General features: G+C 35.2%; 1 protein-coding gene across 7 annotated transcripts in view; it reads left to right on the top strand.

The window, feature by feature from the left end:
• The window catches only part of ZEB1 (zinc finger E-box binding homeobox 1), a 182576-nt gene that overhangs the window by 140234 nt on the left and 19358 nt on the right, over positions 1–22984 (top strand). For 4 of the 7 annotated variants that reach the window (XM_074267052.1, XM_074267056.1, XM_074267055.1 and 1 more), the window contains 3 exons: positions 3819–3878; positions 10509–10670; positions 19532–19734. In XM_074267052.1, the coding sequence (XP_074123153.1) occupies positions 3819–3878; positions 10509–10670; positions 19532–19734 (425 nt within the window). The remainder of the gene's footprint in view (positions 1–3818; positions 3879–10508; positions 10671–19531; positions 19735–22984) is intronic. The other 3 variants (XM_074267053.1, XM_074267054.1, XM_074267058.1) reach the window with 1 other exon arrangement.

The following is a 22984-nucleotide window of genomic DNA, read 5'->3' on the forward strand; positions in this document are numbered from 1 at the left end:
AGGTTTTTGCCTTTCTTATTGCAGGGATAACTTTATATCGAATCATCTTCCATGGGAAATCATGAGAGTTTGTGTTAATATCATTTCCCATATTTCAGTTTTGGTAGCCTGTTTGAGTATGTCTGATTATAGATTTGATAAGTGCATATAGTTTCTCAGATTTGACTTTTCTGGTTTTAATTTTTATTTTTGTTCAAACTAGTCAGTAGTCTTAAATATATGGCAACTCAATCAGAAATTCTCCTGCATCAGTAACTAATCAATTTTTGACTATTATATACTAAATTTCATTGTTGTAATAATTGTTACTCACCATATCTAATACCTTTTAACTTTCTTCTTATGGAAAATATTAATGACAAATAAGTATGATGCTTTTGAATATCCTACGACCTTAGTTGGAGGGACTTCATTCTCATGTAAGAATTGAATGGTATTGAATTAGCTCAGCCTCTACAAGTGTGGAGCTATGCCTCCCTATTTTTCATTATCTTTCTTTGTGTACCTCATCACCTCATCATTAATGTAATCAAATAGCAGTGTATTTTTCATAGCTTGAGGCAGAATTTTACCCAGTTCTTCAAAGAATTCTTTGATGGTATATAAGCTGTAGTTATCTTCAGTCTTTGTGGTCATAATCATAATGACTACTACAATATGAGATGAACAAATGAACCATAGAATTGTATTTGTTACCATCTTCGAGCACTCACTGAAACCAATTCCTTTATTTATCTTTCCAAAGAGCACTTAAATATTCTCCTTCCATTTAGATTGTAACTTGCATTTATGTCTTCTTATCCTCATTTATAGCAAGAATTTATAGCAAGATTTGGTTCAGTTTTTCCACAAGTGCTATATATATCAAGTTGTTTGTTGATGATCAAAAATCTCACATAGACAATACCATGAATAAATAGAGAGAGAGTCTAAAACTGTGATTCTTAGTGCCCCTTGATCTTTTCCCACTTTGCCAACATCCCTAGAGAAGTAAAACGGGATAGGGGCTATACAGGATGAATGGATTGGTATATAGCATTCTTTATTTAATGGAATACCATTGCCAATCTTTTCAAACTTTATTAGACTGGTCCTTAAGATGGTAGACATTCTGTCACTAATATATTCAAACCCTTTTGATTTAATAGGACCTGCCACTACTTCACGTAGCTGGCATGACCCTAGGGTCACCTACCCTTCACAGTAAGGTTTTAGAGTAAGCCTTGTATGAAAAGACTTAAGTACTGAATAAGATGTCCAGAAGCCTAATACTGTCACCATTTTGAACTTCAAAGGAAAAAGAAAGTCTGGTCTTCACAGGGGAAAATCAGATCTTCTCAGAGAGAGGCTTCTTTCCTACACATCAGACTATTAAAGGAATACAATGTATTCATTTACAGTAAAAAGAAAAGGCAGGGTTTTTACCTCTGAAGATCTTTTTCTTAACTGATAATAATAATAATATTTAACATTTTTATTGTTCTTTAAGGTTTGCAGAGAAATTTACATGCATATTTTATCTCATTGGTTCTTCATAACACTGAAATAGGTGCTTTTTTAACCCCAATTTTACAGATGAGGAAACTGAGTCCATACAAGTTAAATGTTTTGTCCATGGTTACACAGTTGATAAGTTCTCAAAGTGGACTTAAACTCAGGTCTTCTAAATTCAAAGCCAGCTGTATTCTGTTCACTGTGCCACAAAATGAAGAATGCCTCCATATACCTGAATGCTGATAGTGCATAGAACCAGGGGTAAAACAGCCTGATGGGAGCAAAAAAATTAGTCGAATGAAAACACAATGTCTTCCTGGAGAGTTTTGAAACAACATAGAACATGTCTTGATTTGTTTATTGCTATAATTTCTAGTACTTGAGAGTATAGAAAGCAAAAAGAGATTAGCATTTGGTCTGTCTTGTGTTTCCCTCTCTTCTCCCTATCTCCATCTCCCTCTCTTTTCCCAAGGTTTGTTCAGTAGAGCACCTGGACAGTGAACAACTTTTGGCTGTGTAGATGCTTGAACATTCCTTCCTTAAATGAGCCAAAGGCTCCTAAAGCAATGGGGCTATATGATGGTCTCTGACAATGTTTTCTGCAGACTTTGACAGAAGAAACAGAATCATCATCAGGAAAACAGGCATCATTCTACTTTAGACTAGCAAGGCTTCACTTCACATGCTAATGAAATGTTAAGATATGTAATCAAGTTCTATGAAGCCATTCTGGCCTTTAAGTGGAATCTTGAACCAAAATCAGATTTTCATTGAACTGGACCTCAGTTTCTCCATCTCTATAATGACAGGGTCAGAGAAATTGAACTCAAAGGTCTCTTCTACCACTAATAAATGTAATTTGGTGCCATAATAGGAATCTCACAAAAGAAATATCTGTGTCTTATGTATTATATGCACTATGTAATATATATAATTTAAAGAATTAACTTATATTTCATGTGATGAAGCATCAGTTTTCATATCATTTTTAAGAAGGAAAATATAATTTTTAGACATACTAGTATTGGAACACTGCCATAAGGGATTCATGTGGTTCAGTCAGAATCTCTCAAGCTTATGTCAGTTAAACCTCTTAAAATACATATACCTTGCTTTTGAGACACCTGTTGTATAGGTCTCTCAGAATTTCAGTTAAAATGAATGGAAATGAAAGGAAAGTGATCTGATATAATGTACAGTTGAACATACTTTTTTTGTATTGGGAAAAGAAAAAAGTTTGAAGTCCAATTTGCAAAGATAAGTATGTCATGTTCCACAATATAATTTAAAGCTCACTCTACTTCTTAAAATACTTCATACATTTAACACCTTTAAAATACTTCAATACCTTGTTGAATTGATTTCAATAAAATTATTTTCAAAAATCTAATTTAAAGAAAGTATTCTTTCTTGAAAGCAGGCTTCCCAATATCCTTCTAGGAGGTTCAGTTTTTCCTTCAAGAAAACTTAAATCTACTTCTAGTTAGTTTGCCACATATAGTACTTATTTATTCTTTTAATTAGGTTAATGTTATCTTTCCATCTATATTATAATCTCTTTGAAAGTACTTGTGGTTTATTTTTCTTTACATCCCTCGTAAGCTAATAATACTAGATGCTCAATCAACTGGTTGCTTTTAATTTTTCCTTCTTCCTTAATTAATCGACATAAGAATTATAAGAAAAAAGATAAAGGGGAGGGTCTGAGTGGCTGTATTGCGGCACACCAGACTCCGCATCAGCAGACAACAGTGCCTTTTTTATTGGTTAGCCCTACTTTGTCTTGTCTGGATCTTATTTGTACACCGTTTTTGGTGTGTTATCCCCCATTGGGCTTCTCAAAGGCAGAGTGTTGTTTGCCTTTCTTTGTATACCCAGCCCTTAGGACAGTGCCTGGCATAAAAGAGGTGCTTAATAAATGCTTTTTTGACTGAGCACTTTTAACTCTTCATAATTTAGCCAACACCAGTTACTCTTCTCATCTTCTCACCTTCCCCCATCTTAAATATCTTTCAAAATCAAATTGCACACATAAAAACTAGAAACTTTGTGATTTCATTAATGGACAATATTTAGGTTTAAATCCATTAGTTAATCAAAATACCAAACAAGCCAATTTTGGAAATCTGGAAACCTTCCAGCAGCTTGAAATCCAAACATTCCCTCCTTGACCTGACTTTCTGACAGAGCCTTTACCTGACCTGGCATAGCCCTCATCACCTCATGTTTGTTGACTGACAACAATCATAAACAAGATTACATGATTTTATGTGAATTCTTTGTTCTTTGGAATATATTTTAATATGGAATTTTTATTTTAACAGGAAAGGAAGGAAAAGAAATCCTGGGGCCTGAAGCTCAGGCAGATGAAGCGGGATGTACAGGTACTTTTATGTTTGCCTTGTTTGCTATTTTCTTACATTTTAGGGTTTTTTTGCGTCACAAGTTTTTGTATCTTAGTCCCCAGATACTCATGATGGCATAGAGAAGAGAATTCCAGAACAAGCGAGAGAAGACCTGGGTTAAAGTCCTAGCTTATATACTTGGTCACTTAATGTCCATAAGCTCAGTTCTCAATTGCAAGTATAGCAGTCCTTTCCCAAGAATTCCATAGCTGGTTTTTGAGGAAAGAGGTTTATGAACAGTAACTACTCCACAAAGTCAAGCTGTTGTTATATCACGTATTCTCCAAAGTTGCAGCCACTATCTCCCTAGCATTTTGAATTCTATAAAGGCACATGGTACAATCCAATTTTTAATATGAAATACTGAATAGATAATTCACAGATAATCCAAAAACAGCGAGTTGTTTCTCCTGCCTCTTCCAAGTACTTTATGAGCACTTTAAAAACAAATACATTTGAGTTTCACCCTTAGTTAAGTTACCCTTTGGTTAAAAGGCTGATAAGTGCATGAAAAAAGGCATGACAGTGAACTAGCCCCCAAAATAGGTGGAAAATAGGCAAATAGGACAATTATTCCAAAAACTAGATGTGAACCTGGAAAAAAACCTCAAAATGATAGTTTTTATTTTCTCTTATTGAAGGAGTGCTTGCTTATATTATAGTTCTAATTGAACTAAACAAGGAAACTTGTTTTAAGAACCAAAAGCACTCTTTAGGAATCTTTAGTCTACTCTTTTACAGTAAGTTCAGATAATATTGGTCCAAGGAATAAAAAAGGGAAACATCAAATTTAAAAATAAATAATAGTAATCAAACCACAAACAAAATTTGTTCAGTGTTTTCTGCATGCTAATAAAAATGATAATGGTTCACATTTATATAAATTATAAAGGATTTTAAGTGCATTCTCTTTTATTTAATGGTAGCATGAAGTAATTTTAGGGTAGCATCAAAGTGACTCCAAGCTCTCAAGGACTGCAGAGGAAGGCCAACTGTGACATGTTCCTCTATGTCCTTTTGTGCTGGAAGACTTCCAAGTAGAGCAACAGTGTGATTTTCAGAGACTGAGCTCTAAGTACAGAAGGATATAGCATTACTAGTAGACTGACCACTTGGTGATGTATTCTTTGGTCATGGTAACATAGGAACAAAGAAACGTCCACAGTGACCCACAGTCACATGAGTGACCACAGGAGAGAGCTGGGAAGGGGAGCAGAGGATTCTAAGAATCACATGGGGTTAAGATGGCCCATCACTAGTAATTATCAACACTTCAAAAGTTGGGTCCTCCTCGTCCAGTAACCAACAGGTACTAGAGGAACAGAATCATTTCAGTTTTTACATCTCACCATAACTGAAAACAGAAGACAAAAGTGCAACTGAATGGAAGATTGGTTCAGTGATTTTCTTTGAAGAAGCACAATCCTAAGGCCACAAGAACTCATTTTATAGGACACTTGGTCGTCTGTTATTGCAACAATAAGGATAAGAATTTTGAAAAAAACTCCATTTTAATTATTATTGTAATTTATGAATCAACATCAGTTATTGAAAGCGTCCAAGAAGAAATCAGAAATATTTCTAAACTGAATCAGCCTATATTTATTTCGCCATGCTCTGACCTTCAGTACAAAGATGGGCATAAGGGAGAAAAGCAAATAAAATGTTGTAAAGCATGATTTATGATGATAAAATTAGAAAAGCCAAAGCTTGTAGACAAAACAAAAATGTCTCATCATTTCTTCAGTGAATTTTTTTTCTGAATTTCTCAAAAATTGAATAAATTCAGTGGCAGGCTCCACTTTGAAAACTGGGACTATAGTTACCCATCTAGTTCTGCAGTCCCTCTCCCATTCTCCAGAAACTTTTAAAGTTCACCATCAATTGCTCAGCCTTTACACCTGCCCACTCTTTGTGGACCTGACGCTGTAATTCACCCTAGACCAAATGACTCAAGTTCATCAAGAGCAGGAAGGGGCTCTTTTTTACAGTCTTTTGTCTTATCCTAAGATCAGCTCACTTTTAGCCAGTTTTTCTAAGGTCGTCCTCCTCAGGATAGGAAATCAGCAAAATAAAGTTTGAATAAACTGTCTCTTCTTTGAGTCTCTTCTTTCTCCCCCAGAAAAAAATACTAAATCAGTAAATCAGAAGAATCCCATAGATATATAGTTCACCTTTATTTTAGCATGGTATTTGATAGAGTCTCATGATATTCTTGTGAAAAAGATGGAGGCCTATGGCACAAGTGACAGTGCAATTTAATTCAGAACTGTTGAAATGATTGGAGTTGAAGAGTCTCTACTGGTTCAATGATGAGAAGTCTACAGTGAATCCTTCCAAGAGCTCTGTTTGGTTGTATGTTGTTCAACATTTTTATCAATTCTGCAGATGATGCAAAGCTAAGAGAGGGGATGGCTAGCATGCAAGTTGGCAGCATCCAAAAAAAAAGTCTTGACAAACTAGAACATTGGATGAATTTATTAATAAGCTACATTTCACTAAGGAGAAACGTAAACGTTTATACTTAGATTATAAAAAACAGCTTTGTAAGTATAGGAAGGAAGGGGCATGGTTAGGCAACAGTTTGTCTTTAAAAGATGATGGGGGAGTGAATGAAGTCTTGGATGCAGGTGGACTATGGTTTTGCAGGGAGCTCTGCCAAACAGCAAGGTAGATACCTGAGTGGCAGCATCAGGATTCAAGCGTGTCATAGACATTTTCATTCAGTTATCAGAATTACAGAACCTATTTCCATCATAATGTTTTAATTATGGGCTTTTTCTTCTACTCATCTGTAGTTTAACATTTGCAGATTTTTTTCTTGGGATTAATTTTTAGCAATAAACCAAGGACCCTTATAAATTATTTCATGTTATGTAAAGTGAAGATATTCTTATGTGATGATTATCATAAATAGATTTTCACTTCTAATAAATACTGGTAATCTCATACTTATAATTTCACACTATGAAATGAATGGTAAAGATTTGTTGTCTTATTAAAGATAATCTTCAAGTTAATAACTGAAGATGGACTGTACAATGATAATTTACTGTGCCTACAGCAGAAACTTGGATACAATTTATTTAGCTGGATTATGTGTAACCTGCATAAATAATGTATTCAACCAAATAGCTACTAGCAAATATTTATCATGCTACAGCTTATATAAAATATTTAAATGAAGTATTTGTTACTAATCTAATGCTAGTTTTAATGAAGGCCAGATGAATGGTTTTTATTACTGTTTTTCCTAAGGAAATTCCTTTTCTGATACCTAAAATGCAATAACCAGAATTGCATCAGACAAACACTACTGAAAAAGTCATTCAGAGTTTTGAAACTTATTGTATTTCACCTTATCTTCTCTCACAAGAATTAAGCTGCCCTTTCTGCTCCCACTTGTAAAGACAGCATAAATTAGGCAAATTATGATTAGGATCTGTGATTTCAGCAGTGCAGAAAAGTAGCTGTGTAAGAAACTCTTCACCTAAGCAGAGCAGCTCCCAACCTATCTGGAACTTTGCTTATAGAATCTTAAGATCTTAGATCTAGAGAAAACAGGCTAGGCCTAAGAAAACTACAGATTTTACAGATGAAAGAAAATTGGGGGCACCGATGTTAAATATCCTGGCCAAGGTCATACAAATATCTAGTATATTCAGCAAGATTTCCTACTCCAGCCCCAAGGCTGTAGCACTAGAGTTATCTCTAAGGCAGCAAGTTCTCTTAGACACTTGGGGATAAACTGACTTTCCTAACATAATGTATAACATCCTTGGTGGAGTTTGGGCCCAAATCTTTCAGATTCCAAGTGTTATCCACTCTGTAAGGCTGCCCTTCCTTCTAAGAATACCCCATGAAAGACAGCTTGCCTGCGCTGTCATAACTGCTGAAATTTGTCATTTTCACTCTGATATTCTCCTCCCAGATTCCAGAGTAGGAGGCATCAGTGAAGTCTCATGATAATCAACCTTGTGTATCTTTTAAAGAAGAAAAATAGAAAGTTAGACTTTTTAGCAGTTAAAGTTTTTTAATTATTTATTTCATTTCAGCCTTAGCTTTTACTTTAAGGAAATTACATGCTGACAGAAAATAAAAATAACAATTGTACAGAGACAGTTACTGTCATTAGTTTTGAACTTTGAGTCAATTTTTCCTTGTAACTGATTTCTCTTTTCTGTTCTTATAATAGCTAAAAGAGCCCTAGAACTGACTATTTTGTGAGGGAAAAAAGCTTCTGGAGGATTTTTTTCTTTTCAGGATATCTTTTTCTTATGTATACAGTTAATAATTATCTCAGAACTTCAAAGGTTGTGAATAAGGAGAGTAGGAAGTTCAAACTTTTCATTTGCAATGATAGGAAAGAGAATTTAGATGGTTAAAACAAATTGTAATCACAGTAAGTGATTTCTTTTCTATTTGCTGATTGTCCTTTCTAATGTGTCACTACCATAATCATTGTGACAGGATATGGTACTGACAGGTCAGAGTTTTGACATGTCTTTGAATATTTTTAAGTTTTCTTCTGCTTTATGATCTGAAAACTTGATATTTTCCATAGAATTTTTAAACATTGTATGCTGCATAAAATCAAATTTTAATTTTTGTTCAATTTTAATGTTTCAAATAAATTTAATTTGTCAATGTTTAATTTGTTTGGTTTTGTTATCTGTGAGCCATGCCATAGAATAAACTAACTTCTCAATTTGAAATCAATTCAGTAACTATGGGCTCAAAGTTAATTAAAAAGTACAAAAGAAAGAATGTTGACATCTCTTTCTCAGATTCTGTGCTGGTCCTAATATTTTGGCTCATTCTGAAGGATATACTCTGTTACCTCTGTTGCTACATTGTGATCATCACCATTAATTTCTCTAGGAATATCCTTTGAGCTGGTAACCACATTAATGACCAAGAAGGTCAAAGAAAGCAAGGGGCATTGTGTCCTAAAGTAGCCCTAGCAATTCTTTTTTATGGTAGCCTCAACTATTGAAATCATCTCTTTCTTGGCCTCCCTGCTTCCAGTAAATCCTCTTCTAGTCAAGCTGTTATGTAATCTTATATAAGGACATATATGTGTACATGTGTATGTGTGTATATATATATATATATATGTATATGTATATATGGAAGAATAAATATTCCTAAAACCATAGACCTCATCTTTCTAGCACCTCATATAGTTCATGGCATAGAATTAAGTTCCCAGTAAATGTCTACTAAATAATTGTTAATGTTACTTCTCAGAAATCTTGGATGGCTCCCTGTGCTTCTAGAATAAAATTCAAATTCTTCAACCTAGTACTTAAAGCTCAGAGTAATCTGGGTCCTTGCTAGCTTTCCAAATATATTTTGCATTATTCCCTTGGATACATCTTCCACATCAAGAAAACCAGCTTTTTTTGGTTTTTTCCTTAAATTCAGCAATCTTTCCTGTTTGTGTGCCTTTTTTTTTTCAGTATTGAAACAGACGCTTTCCTCACCTGAGCCTGTTAGATTCCCAAGTTTCCTTCTCCAGCCATTGTCCAGGTGATGACAGTAACAAACTCTTCCAAAAATCAGGAAGCTAAGGGTTGAAGTAGAACACTGATTTTGTCATCACTGAAGTTTTACTTATCCCCATTTTGCATATGAGGACAGTGACATTTGGAGGTCTGTCTGTCCACTATCCCAGAGCCTATAAGTGTTAGAAGCAGGATTCAAATCCAGAGCTCTGCTTGAATTTAGTCAAAACAAACTTCATCCTAAAGCAGGGTTTAAGGTAGGGAAAATAAAAGCAATGGACTAGAATCTAAGAGAATCCCCTTCAACTGGGAATTGGCCAAATAGTCTGGTCTGTATGTGTAGTGGAATAATACTTCCTTCTGAGAAGGGATGAGAGGGATCAGAAAATCCTAGAAAATAGGAATTCATGCAAAGTGAAGCAAGTAGAACCAGGAGAGTAATTTATGCAAAGACAACAACATGGTAAACAGAATTCTGATCAATAAGTGACCAAACATGTCCCTGAAGACCGATGAGGAAGGATGTCATCCTCCTCCTGACAGAGAGGGGATGAATTCGGGACACAAAACAAGCCATACATTTTTTGAAATAGCCCCCTGTGGACTTTTTTTGGGAGGAGAAGCTTGCCTTGACTATGCCTATTTGTCACATCATCTTTTTTTTTCTTTTTTTAATGAGAAAGGATAATGAAGGGAGAGGTGAACCATAGTGACACCAATGACAAAAAGACCATTGAAACTTTTTTGAGCACAGAAGGGAACAAAAGAAATTTTAGAAAGAAGCACAGATGAGCCAGAGAGCTTTAGAAGTAACTTTTAGAAGTATTATGTGCTTTTTAAAGGAAGTAGTATGAATTGGAAATTCAATTTTATTTACTATGTTCTATGTCTGTGGAAATAACTCTCCTTTTTTAAGTTTATAAGTTCAGGATAAAAATACTAAAATAAAAAACAAACCTAGGGTTTTCCTAACTTCAGATCCAGGCTTTTGCCACTATACCCCCTTGCTTTTGAAAAACACATGAAAAATTTTATATACTTAAATTTTTATTAGGTTATGGTGGCGAGCTTGCTCTTTTATAAAAACCTGTATTTCTTTTAGTAAAAGAGGATGAATGTGACTCAGATGCAGAAAATGAACAAAACCATGATCCTAATGTTGAAGAATTCCTGCAACAAGAAGATACAGCTGTTATCTATCCTGAAGCACCAGAGGAAGACCAGAGACAAGGCACCCCAGAAGCTAGTGGTCATGATGAAAATGGTAATTGACACTTGGTTAATAAGTACTTCCTATGTGCCACACACAGCGTCTTAAATACTCTGTTCACCTAGTAGAGTCTCCCCACCAAAAATTTGTCCTGGTATTTGCTTTTTTATATTGATTATTTCTAAATATGTGTGTGCCTGTTTTTTGTTTTTCTCTCCAATATATCATAAACTCCTTTAGGTCAGGGACTATTTTTGTCTTGTGGCCCCAGAGTCTCCAAACATAGCAAGTATTATACAAATACTAGGTGAAAGACTATGTCGAATAATTTAATTAATTGACTTTAGTCCAACTTTGGGTCATAGAGCTATATAACTGCTTGTACTATATAATTAGGTTTATTCATGTGATTGGGGGTTTTTTCAGTGTTAGTAGCACAGAGTTATATTGGTAGGTGCTCCCATGACATGATGGTTTTAGACATAATAGTATCCCTGTACTTGAAGAAGCCAGGAAAGAAATAAGCATGAAGCACTATCAGACAATGGAAAAATCTGCTGGATTTGGAGCCCCAGAACCTGGATTTAAATCTTGGTTTTCTGCCTTGGTTATTTAATCAATAAGCATTCACTAGGGTACTTTCCTTCTCTTAGCCTCAGATTCCTTATTTACAAATAAGAAAAGCCTTTTCACCTCTCAATCTGTGATCCAAAAGATTAGAAATGTTATCAATTTCTTTCCAGTACCACTATTCAGTATAATTCTGGAAGAGTTGATCTGTAATCTCCTGATATTTTTCCCTCTGTTGTTCAACCACCAAGCCAAAATCTATATTCTATTTCTAAATTCTAATTATTTGAAAGACTAGATCTTTTCATTCAATAATTACCAGAAATCTATGATATTTACCTTTTCTATTTAGGGGCATCCAGGTGGCATAGTGGGTAGAGCACTGGGCTTTGAATCAAGAAGACTTGCTTGATGAATTCAAATCTAGATTCAAATATTTATTAACAGAATATAATATATTTTCCTGGAAATCATTTATTTATTTATACTTAATATGCATTGCTTTATAAATCACATTGGAAGAGAAAAATCAGAACCAAAGGGGAAAATCATGGGGGAAAAAAAAACCAGAAAAAAAACATAGCATATGGTTTACATTCAGTCTCCATAGTTCTTTTTTCTAAATGTATCCAAAGTCTATTAGGATTATCTTGAATCACTGAACCACTGAGAAGACTCAAATTTTTCATAATTGATCATCGTATATTTTTTGTTATTGTGTACAGTTTATTCCTGGTTCTGCTTGTTTTGCTCAGCATCATTTTGTGTAAATCTTTGCTGAAGCTCATTTTAACTATTATATAAATTTGTTTCAAGCATGTTTCTAATAAGCAGAAAATTGAGTTGTGCTTTCTAATCCAGTCTATCTTTAATAATAAATAGCTTCATCTCATTCATGTTGATGAGTACAATTGTTATTTGCTTATATTATTATTCTGTATTCTTATGCTTTTCTCCCTTGTGTTTTTGTTTGGTTTTGGTGGGGTACAGGGTTAAATCCTATTTTATTTTCAAATCTGCATCTCTCTCTGATTTTACTTCTTGCCACTCTTTCACTGTTTCTCACAGTATCACAGTGTTCCATCATGTTTGTATGCCATAATCTCTTCAGCCATTCCCCAGTTGATGGGCAAGCGCCTCCATTTTCAATTCTTCACCACCATGAGAAAAAAGTATTGTAAATATTTTTGTCCAAGTGTGTTCTTTTCTTCTTTCTTTGATCTCCTTTGGATGTGGACATGGCAGTGATATCACTGAGTTAAAGAATATACACAGTTTAATGATTTGTGGATCATAGTTATAAACTACTTTCCAGATTGGCTATATCAGTTTACAGTTATCATGCACCCTATTTATGAGATGGTAAATCTTACCCTTTTGTTCCTGATTTCTTACTTATTCCTTTTTCCTTCCTTTTTCTTTCTTTTCCTAGTGCTACCAACAGAGAAAAAAAATCAATCCTCTGCTTATCTTATTTAATTACCGATTTCTGTGATCCTAGTAGACTTTAGGATTTTGAAAAGTCATTTGTCTCTTCTCTCTTAAAGAATACAAGTTCTTGATCAAACTTCAGCCCCTCCTAGTTGCTCAAATGCATTCCTTGTCTAGGTTTTTCTTGACTCTCTCATCATCTTATTTTCAAAGTTTTTATATATCTCTAGTCTTTCTATCAGGAATTCTTGAAAAATATATCAAGTCCTTTTTATCCCTTTAGAATTAAACTGTCTTGCAGTCTTAAGGTATTCTTAGTGCTATAAGTCTTTATTTTTTTTTTGCAAGTTTTCTATCTTAACAACACTCGCATATTTTGACTATGTTTCTTTGGTACTTGAACTCTTTTATTTCTGGCTTCCTGCTAGAAAGTTCTGAATTTTGGAATATGATCTAAAAGCTCAGGATTTTGGACATGTTATTCCTGAGAGTTTTCCTTGATAGTCAAGGGTCAAGATTAAGAATCTTTTTTCATTTCATGGACTCCTCTGGAAATCTAGTGAACCCTTCTCAGAATGTTTTTAAATTATAAATAAAATATATAAGATTAGAAAAGAAACCAGTTATATTGAAATATTTTCCCACTTAAGTTTATGAACTGCCTGTTTTAGGGTTTCTTTCAATAAGTAACTGGAATGTTTTTCCTAAGTTTACTTTGCCCTCTGGTTCTAGAAAATATGAAGAGTTTTTAAGTTATGATTTTTTAAAAATATGATATACAGGCTTTTTGGTCATAGTTTTTAGGAGTCCAATGACTCTTAAAGTATCTCTCCTTGATTTGTTTATAGGTAAGATTTTTGTTTTTAACAAGAATCTTCTTCTACTTTAAAAAAAAAAAAACGTTTGATTTTGTTCTAGTATTTCTTGTTGTCTTATAAAGTCATTGAGTTCTGTTTAGTCTTTCCTAATTTTTGTGGGATCTACTACTTAGGTAAGGTTTCTACTTTTCTATTCTAAGCTATTTATCCTGCTTCCTTTATTTAAATTTGAGATTTTGGGATTTTTTTCAGTTTTTTTTTATCTCTACTGCTTTCTAGTACTTTGTAGTTCTTGTGATCACTGCCATCTTTTCTGCTTATAGAGGAGCTATCTCTTCTAAGTTTTTCCTTCTTGGTATTTCTTGCCCTGTGCTATTTTTTTCATAATATTGCCTTCTGTTTAGTCATGTCATCAGCTTCAGTTTCTGATTAGTAATTTTACAACAAGATCAAGTACTGCCCCTTTTTATTCTCTTGGATGGTATAGTCAGGCCCTAATCTGGACTTTAAGAGAAATTATCTTTCTATTATATTAATAAACGATTATTAAATTAGGATCCAGGTTTTTCTCCTCTCTTTCTCCATTAAGGCCCAGCTCTTGTGGAAGGTCAATCTCTAAAGGACATGCCTAGTTTAGATTACTCTTAACTCTTCAAAAATTTGCTCTTCCATTGTGGGCAGACCCCACCCAACTAGGAGACCTTGCTTCTGTTTAGAGTATTATCAGACTCCAGTCCAGGGGAGTTCTTAACCCAGAGGAAATGAGCCCCTTTCTTTATATATCCCTCCATTAGAATTTGGGTTGACCTAATTCATGAAAGAGAAAACCAACAGGGTGGTCTAGATGGAGATAAATTCCTTTTTCCAGATTGCTAGAGGCAGGGAGTCTTATGATTAAGCCACATTTTCAGCAAGAAGAGCTAAAGACTTCTAGCCCAAGTCCTCATTAAATGTCCACCAATTAGTATTGGTTTTCAGTTGTCAAGGGAATTAATTCCCTTTCAAGGATTATTTAAAGATTTCAAACTTCCAGTGTTTTTCGTCCCTGGTTACCAAGAGAAAGCACTGATCATTAATATATTATTAGTTAACATAATTAATAAATTTATGATTAATTACTCAGAAACTCTTGTCTCACAGTTTTTCATTTGCCCCACCATCTTGATGTTAGTTATCAGGTCTCCTAACCCTGGTTTTTACCATTCCAGTTTATCTCAGCTCCAAGTTCTGGCAGGCAGCCCTGGTCAAAGCACTGCTGGACTTCTAACCTGCCTTTCTTGGCAGGATCTTCCTTCCAGTGAATCCCTGCTAAAGTGTAGAGGGAAGAGCTAGGCTCTTAGATATCTTTCCATTCTACTACTTTTGCCATAAATTCAGGTTTGTGATCCCCCCTTCATGTTGTACTTTTGCTGGTAGGAAAGACTTTAGCAGATATAAAGAAATGCTGTTAGGATTAAAATTATCTTGAACTTTTTTTGGTTAAATGGCCATAGTTCTCTACCATTTCTTCTTCTAAGATACCACAAAAGTACATTTCTAAAGAACACAGAACAATCATTATCTCTGGAAAATTATTCCATCCAATTATTCAAGCATTTACTAAATGCCCACAATGTGTATTATATTAAGTCCTAAGGATACAGAAACCAAACAAAAAATAATCCCTGCCCTGAAGGTGTTTATCTTCTAGGAATGACTGTCTATGCAGTGATTAGAGGAGATAGAAAGTATTAACAAGTAAGGACAGCAATTAAGAATTTTTATAGAAAGGAGTATTTAAGGGAGCTAGAAACTCCAGAAGGTGGGTCCCAAGAATGAATGACAATCTGTACAGAGCCATGGAAGATAGAGGTGGAATGCTGTGCTCAAGCAGTAGCAGGATGCCAAGGCAGTCTTGAGCCTTGAGTCTCTTTGCCTGAACAGGCAAATTGAAGCTCTAGTGTAGAGAATAATAAAAGCCAGCCTGAATAATTTGTCCTCTATCCAAGATGCAGTTAGGATCTCCTGAAGGTACTTGAGTAGGGAGATAATATGGCCAGGTGTTTGCTTTAGGGAGCTGGATTTGACAGTTGCATATAGGATGGCTTTAGGAGGAAAGGCTGGAATATATGTGTTGAATTGTGAGGCTCCTGCCATGTCCTGGTGAAAGGTATCGGTTCTTCCACCAAGATAAGACTTGTCAACTAGTTAGAAGCGGAGGTAAAGGATAAGAACATGTTCAAGAGGACTCTGAGATCGCAAACCTAGATGATGAGAGAGATCATGGCTCCCTCCATAATAATACAGAAGTTTGGAGGAAGGAGAAACTTAGGGGGAAAGCAGTTCCATTTTGGAGATTCCATGCTTGAAATACCTTGTAGATGGGATGTATGAGAAGAGATGTCCAGAAGCACATGGTAAGGAAGGCCAAGAGTTCATATGAGAGGTAAGGGCTGGAGAAAAAGAGCTAGGAGATTTGGGAGCCTGTGGGATTTGATGAGGTCACCAAGATTTTATTACTAGTTAAATATTCTGAGTAATGAGGTCAACAACTATTGTACTTCAACAGTGTGATTCTTTGACATTACTGCCAAAGGTTTTTATCTCCAAAACACTTTTTATCAGCTCTTGAAGAAAGAATAGTTTGTAGTAGAACCTAAAGGGGCATCAGAAAAAAATAGAACTAAGTTAAATAGAAAGAATGATCCTTAAGTGAACAGTGAAAGAATGTGGTTAAAAAACAAAAACAAAAACAAAGGAAATGTTTCTTTGCTTACATCTAGAGGTAAACCAAAAGTTAGTAAGTGTACAAGAAATGTAGTAAAACCTTACTGATTCAAGTTAGCTGAACACTCAGAATTCGGGGCGGGGGAAGGTATCCATTTTAAAATAAAAGTAGTTTTGTTACTTGAATAATAATTATAATAATGACTAACATTTATATAATGCAATATATTATCTCATTTGATCCTTGCAACACCTCTCTTGGTTAAATATTTATTGTTATCCTCCTTTTACAAGTGGAGAAACTGAGGCACAGAGGTTAAATAAGTCGTCCAGGGTCACATAGCTAGTGTCAGAGGCCAGGTTTAACTCTAAATCTGTCAGCATTTGAGGCCGTCAGTAAACATGGATTAAGTATCTGCTGTATGGAAGCACTGGGGATACAAACAAATCAGTAAAAGAAAGACAAATCTAAAAAATGGAGGTAGGAGTAGGGGCTTGGTACCTGGGCTCTGCCTTCCACCCTTGCACCCAGGAGGGAAGGGCACTGAAGAAGTGTAGACACCAAAGCTAAAGCTGGGATGTTTCCCCAGAGCATGATAATGAGGTATCTAGTCCCAGGAGGACAATTGGTGAGAATAAGCCTTCCTAATTCCAAAGTCAACTCTGTCCATGATGCTAATAAATTGTTTTCAGGAAGAGTTCTTTTCAGACTTCTTTGACAATCTCAGAAAACTAACTAGAATTAACAGCATTTTGTGTATGAATCACTAACATCCTAAATGATTAGAGCTTCTAATATATATTAAACATTTCTTCTGAAAAATCTATCTTGTGCTCCTAATTTGTTTAACAAATAGACTTCCTATAGATTAACCTAGGTAAACAAGCCCAATACATTGAATTATCAAAAAAACATTTAATAAATTGAGGCAACACATGGGATTAAAATGCAATATTATTTCATGTAATATCAACCTGAAATTCTCTTTGCAAACGGGAATGTTGGAAGAAATAATTTAAAAGATTTATTTTTTATAAAAGGACATGAATTTATGGTCTTAGTGATGAATAAAAGTACAAAAGTATTATTCTATAGTTATACAGAAATAATTTTATTTAATATTAAATGATTAAGAATGTTTTAGAAATTCTGAGAAACAAAAATCAACAATATTTTGATATGACTAATCCTAATCTCTAAAAATAATGTAACTTACTTTTTTTTACTTTAAAATAAACATGTTATTTTACTTTAAATAAGCATTTTTAAAAGATAGGGAAAAGTTACATTTGGTTGAAAGTGAGAAGATTGTTATGTAATATTCTTAAAACAGGAGCAAACATTAAGTGAGCCCTGACTCTTTTAGATTAAAGTGGGATTATAGGAAGTTTTTCAGATTGTTAAACAATAATAGTGATGGGGAAAGTGTGGTATTTGGGTCTGGATAGAACTGAACTCCAATCATCCCTGTGACATTTACCTAGCAGTTTGCAGCCTCGTACCCTCACTGAGCTGCAGTGCCTTCATCTGACAAATGGACATAACACCTGTCCTTCCTTCCTCACACATTTGTTGAGAAAATGAATTGTGAGAACATGTAGAGTATTTTATAAATTATCCATCAATTACTGCTATTAAGTGGTACCCTAGCCTGAAGATGAAAAAGACTATACTTTAAAGTCAAGGAGTAATTGAAATACTATTGCTAGACTCGAGTATTTATCAATAATAAGGAAATAATATATCACCAATAAATTACTATATACAATAATTACTAATAAGTATGTCAATGTGTGGTGAAGAGTTGCCCATAGAGTCAGACCATCCCACATTCAAACCCTGGCTCTAACATAGACTGAGTATCCTGGCAAGTCATTTATCTACTCAAATAGCATGAACAGGATTATTCGGACTCTGTACTAATCCTATCAGAATACTTTGGAAGTTGCTTTACCTGGATAAATCTCTGTTTTAATTTAACCATTTAATTTTTATTTGTCTCTTTCTCATAAAAGTGGGGTGGGGAATACCATCAGTTATTTGAGCTGGTCATTTGGTTCTAGATAAACACAAATTTCCTGTGCTAAATTCCTTTTTTAAAAAATTTTCAATATAAAATCATTTTTCCTCTAACCCCCCATTAAAAATTGCAACAGACACACAATCAAGCAAAACATATTCCTATATTGTCCATGTCCAAAAATTGATGTTTCATTCGCATCTTGAAGTCAACTCTCTTGGTAAGTGTCCAGCATTTAGCACAGTACCTGGTACACAATAAATACTTAATATAGTAGTTCATTACCAATCCTCTGGAATCGTGGTTAGTCATTGCATTGATGAGTTGTTAAATTCCTCAAAGTTGTTTGTCTTTACAATACAATTTTTGTTATTGTATAAACTATTCTCAGTTCTTGCAAGTCTTCCCAGATTTCTTGAACCATCCCTCCCATCGTTTCTAATATTACTACAATGTATATTCTATTACATTCATATGAGATACTTTTCTTCAAATTTTTAAGAATAGAAGTCATTCCCCAATTGATATTAAAAGAAGATATCCAAGCCATCAATACCCATATGAAAAAAAGATTCCATATCACTAATAAAGAAGAGTGATTTAAAGCAACAATGAAGTTTCACCTCACATGCATTAGATTGGCAAAGATGACAAAAAGGGTACATTGATTCATTGTTAAAGCTGAGAATTGATATAGCCATTCTGGAAAGCAATTTGGAACTTTGTTCTAAAAAGCACTAAATTGTGCACACTTTTTGCCCAAGTAATGCTTTTATTAGGGTTATATCCCAAAGAGATCAAAGAAAATGGAAGAGGACTGGTGTATAAAAATATATACAACAATTCGTTTTGTGGCAAAGAACTAGCAACTAAGAGAACCTACTCATCAGTTAGGAAATGACTGCTCTAACTTCAGTGTGCGCCTTCTCTACTCTTCCAAGCATTCGTAATTTGTTGCTGTTATCTTCTTAAATGAAACATCGACTTAAACCAGAATTGTCAAGAGCCAGTTAGCCTCCCATAGAAGAGAGCCACGTTCCAAGATCGCCTACTGAAAACCTTATCCCACGGTCGCAAGACAAACCAGACAAAAGGAGGAGTGCTTAAAGTTGCCAGTTCCTCAACACTATTGAATACCATCTCGTTGCTCCAGTGTCCTGCTGGGGGCTGATCAGGAGAGTCATTCTTATCTGCAGAGAAAGGCCCATAATGGGAAAGATGGGCAGGAATGGGGAACATCACCCTTCCTCAAGTCCGTCTGTGAGGCAGAGGCAGACCCCCAACAGCACCTGCACTTGGACTTCAGGGTAGTTAGGTTTGGTCATCATCTCAATGTTGTGAGATAAAAATTTGTTTTTTTCCCTTTCAGGAACACCAGATGCATTTTCTCAACTTCTTACCTGCCCATATTGTGACCGAGGCTACAAACGCTTTACCTCTCTGAAAGAACACATCAAATATCGCCATGAAAAAAATGAGGACAACTTTAGTTGTTCCCTGTGCAGTTACACGTTTGCATACAGAACACAACTTGAACGTCACATGACATCCCATAAATCAGGAAGAGATCAAGTAAGTGAGATGGCAGAGTTCACTGACTTGTTGCTTTTATAAATGGATAAGCATCAGCAAAATTTAATTTAAAATTTCAATTCAGTCCTTTATAGTGGTGCATTACATGTAGTTCTGCACACAAGAAAAGGGTTAATCCACCTGAAGATTTACCTATATGGGAGACACCTGTTTGTATAAGACTTTACAAATGAGAGGAAAAGTAATTTTAAGTATTAGCTTCTGGGCCTCTTGTTTCATTCAGCTTCTCTATTTCACCAGTATTGTGTTTTCCTTTTTTTCTTAATGGCGTAAGAATAGTTTCTCCAACTGATTTGACCAGTCAAGTCAGCAATCATTTATTAAGTGCCTTTTGTATACATGCCAGGCACTGAGCTCAGCACAGGGGAGACAAAAAGCAAACATTTGTGTGTGAATCTTAGAGAGAAAATGAATTAGTAATGATCTCAGAAGGAAGGTGCTGGCAGTCAGAGGGATTCTTGCAGAAGTGGGATTTTTAACTGACTTCAGGGAATCCAGGAGACACAGATGAAGAGGGAGACTTCAAAGCACTTAGTGGGGAGAGAGGTATGTTTGGAAAAATAAGCTGGAACCTGGTAACACTGGATTACAGAGGTCTAGTGGGGAGGAACCACAGTCAGGAGAGTGAGTAGCCATTGGGGGTAAGTTACCTTCTTAAGTCACTGTAGAAATTTGATAGAAAAAGTAAATGCTGGTTAGACAAAATAACATGATGCTATAAATAATGAGTTAAATTTAATTTTCAGTAATTTCTGTGATTTCTTCTGCAGAAATAACTGAATACTATATTAAAGGTATGTTTTTTCTAGTTATTTTCAAGGGCCTGTTTTTAGGTAGAGAGATGAAACTTGTATTAAATACTTACCATTTTCCAGTTATTGTGCTAAGGATTAGGGATTAAAAATACAAGCAAGGCAGCCCCTGCCCTCAAAGAGTTTTCATTCTAATGGGAGAAAACAATACTTGGGAAGAAATCAGGAGAGTGAGGCCTGAGTACAGGAGAAAGAGATAGAGACTGATTAAAGATCACCTATAAAAGTCCAGGTTTCTAGTATACAAGATATGGGAATGATGGCCACTGGAAGTGGCAATTCTGAAGCAGTTGAATCTAAATAATTCTGATTGTAAATTAAATATATTCTGTTGATACACTTTAAGGGGATTAGACTGACCCTTAGCATCAGGGACAGTTAGCAAGTTAAATCCCTTTGTTAAATGTCCCTTATAGCATGTTAGAATTCATATCTTACTTAATTTTATATATCATTTAACAAAAAACCCCACTAATAGAATAAATCTGATATAGTAGGCTAGTATCAGTAAAAGTAAAAAAAAAAAAATGTGTATGCGAGCCCAATAGTACCATGCCCTCAATTATCTCAAAAACATATCATAAGAATGTTTGTCTCTGCAACAAACTTCCTCATGGCTCCGCTGACTATGAAGGTCCCTTCATCTAGAGACAGATTGCTGGAAGGAGCCAAAAGAGACAGCTGCTCATGAAGATAGTGAGCCCGTGGTACCAGAACTCAGACAGCATAGAACCAGATCTCAGAGTTCATTAAATAGGAGGTGATCAAATCCAAGTGAGCCACTGAAGCTGAGCAGGACAAGCCCAAAGAGGGCAAAAAAGGCCTGAATGGAACAGAGCAGGGGCGTTAGGGTGCCAAGGGACTGGAACTCTCAGCAAAAGTCAGAACACCACATCCAGATGGAAGGAGCACATAAAACTGGTGGACAGGAGAAGGGAAGGGGCCCCAATAAAGCTTAAGAGGGAGAAATGGAGGACAACTAAGAGAAATTGAAACATTCTTGAACTTTTGATTCAACATCTATGAATGGGTGACAGTTTAGGGGGCTTCAAATCCCTTGCTTCCTCTTCCAGAGACTAGGCAACTGACCAAAGTCCAGACATAAAGATAGCTGGGATAATAACTGACCTCAAGAATTATTTTATTTTAGTGAAGTTTAAACAGTTATCACATTTTCCACACAAACCCATTCCAAAGGTAGGTTCTTGTTTAGAAATGGCTCTCGTGAGTTTGCTAGAAGCAAGTCTAGCCTTTCCATTTCAATCTCTACAATAGAAGATCATCTAGCCCAATGTCTTGTTACAGAGTAGGTGCTCAACGTTTATTGATTTGGAGTTAAATTAACTAAGGCCTCCTGTGGAATAAGTAGAGGACAGAAGGTACCATAGTTTATCATCAAGCTACATAATCCCCAGAGTCTAACCAGCACTGTGAGGGTTATAGAGGATTCCCATTTAAGCAAAGAATCCCCAAAAGGTGATAAATTGGCCCCAAAGCAAAACAACGGATTCTTTCTCAAATACAGTCTCTGTATATCTAGATTGCTATATGATCATCTTCCCTTCTCTTCCAGAAGAAATATATAGGAAAAGAATCCTAGACTGGGATTCTGAAAACATGGGCTTAGGCCCTATCTCTGCTCCTAATTAGCTGTGAGATCTTAGACAAGTCACCTCTCTAGGATTTAGCTGTATGGTGAAGGGGCTGAGCTATGATCTCCTCTTAACTTTCAGCAGTCCAAAAACCCAGTACTTGAAGCCTTTAACCTTTTAAGAAGATTTGTTTTATGCTAAATGAAATACTAATGCTCTCTTTTAAAGCCATTTATCCATATCAGTCTCTCCGTGTAGACTATTGTATTTTTAGTAAACATTAATTTTCAACTCCATTAAGAATAAAAGAGGAGCATAAATTTAGTTTTCTGTGTTGCCAACTGTTAAACTGAAAGGAGATGCTTCTAAGCAAATCATTAACTATATTTAACATCCTTTGTGGTTTTTTAACAATATTAATATGCATCAATGCTTCAAAAAAATGAGTGAGTTCATCACCAGCATAGTTCCTAGCTGCTCCACACCTCAGGAGCCTAAGAGTTTGTGACTGAAAAAAAATTGATCACTTGGCCATGAAGCTGTCACTGATTAGATTGGTCCTTAAGAAGACAGTCCCTCACCATGTCCTTAAAGGCATCCTGCTTTGCTGGGACCTTCCCTAGCTTGCTTTCTCCTGGCATCACTTCCATGTCACAATGAGACATCAGACTAGAACTTTAGTGTCAGAGTGTTAATAGGAAAAAATAGCTCAATAGTGATTTATGATATCTAGAAAGATTACTATTAATAGAAGAAATTTGATGTAAAGTTACATTTTTAAGCTGTGATTGTTCTTTGATGAAGAGAGAATATGATTTCTATTTC

The sequence above is a fragment of the Sminthopsis crassicaudata genome, chromosome 5 (genome assembly GCF_048593235.1).
Source record: "Sminthopsis crassicaudata isolate SCR6 chromosome 5, ASM4859323v1, whole genome shotgun sequence".
Taxonomy (NCBI): Eukaryota; Metazoa; Chordata; class Mammalia; order Dasyuromorphia; family Dasyuridae; genus Sminthopsis; species Sminthopsis crassicaudata.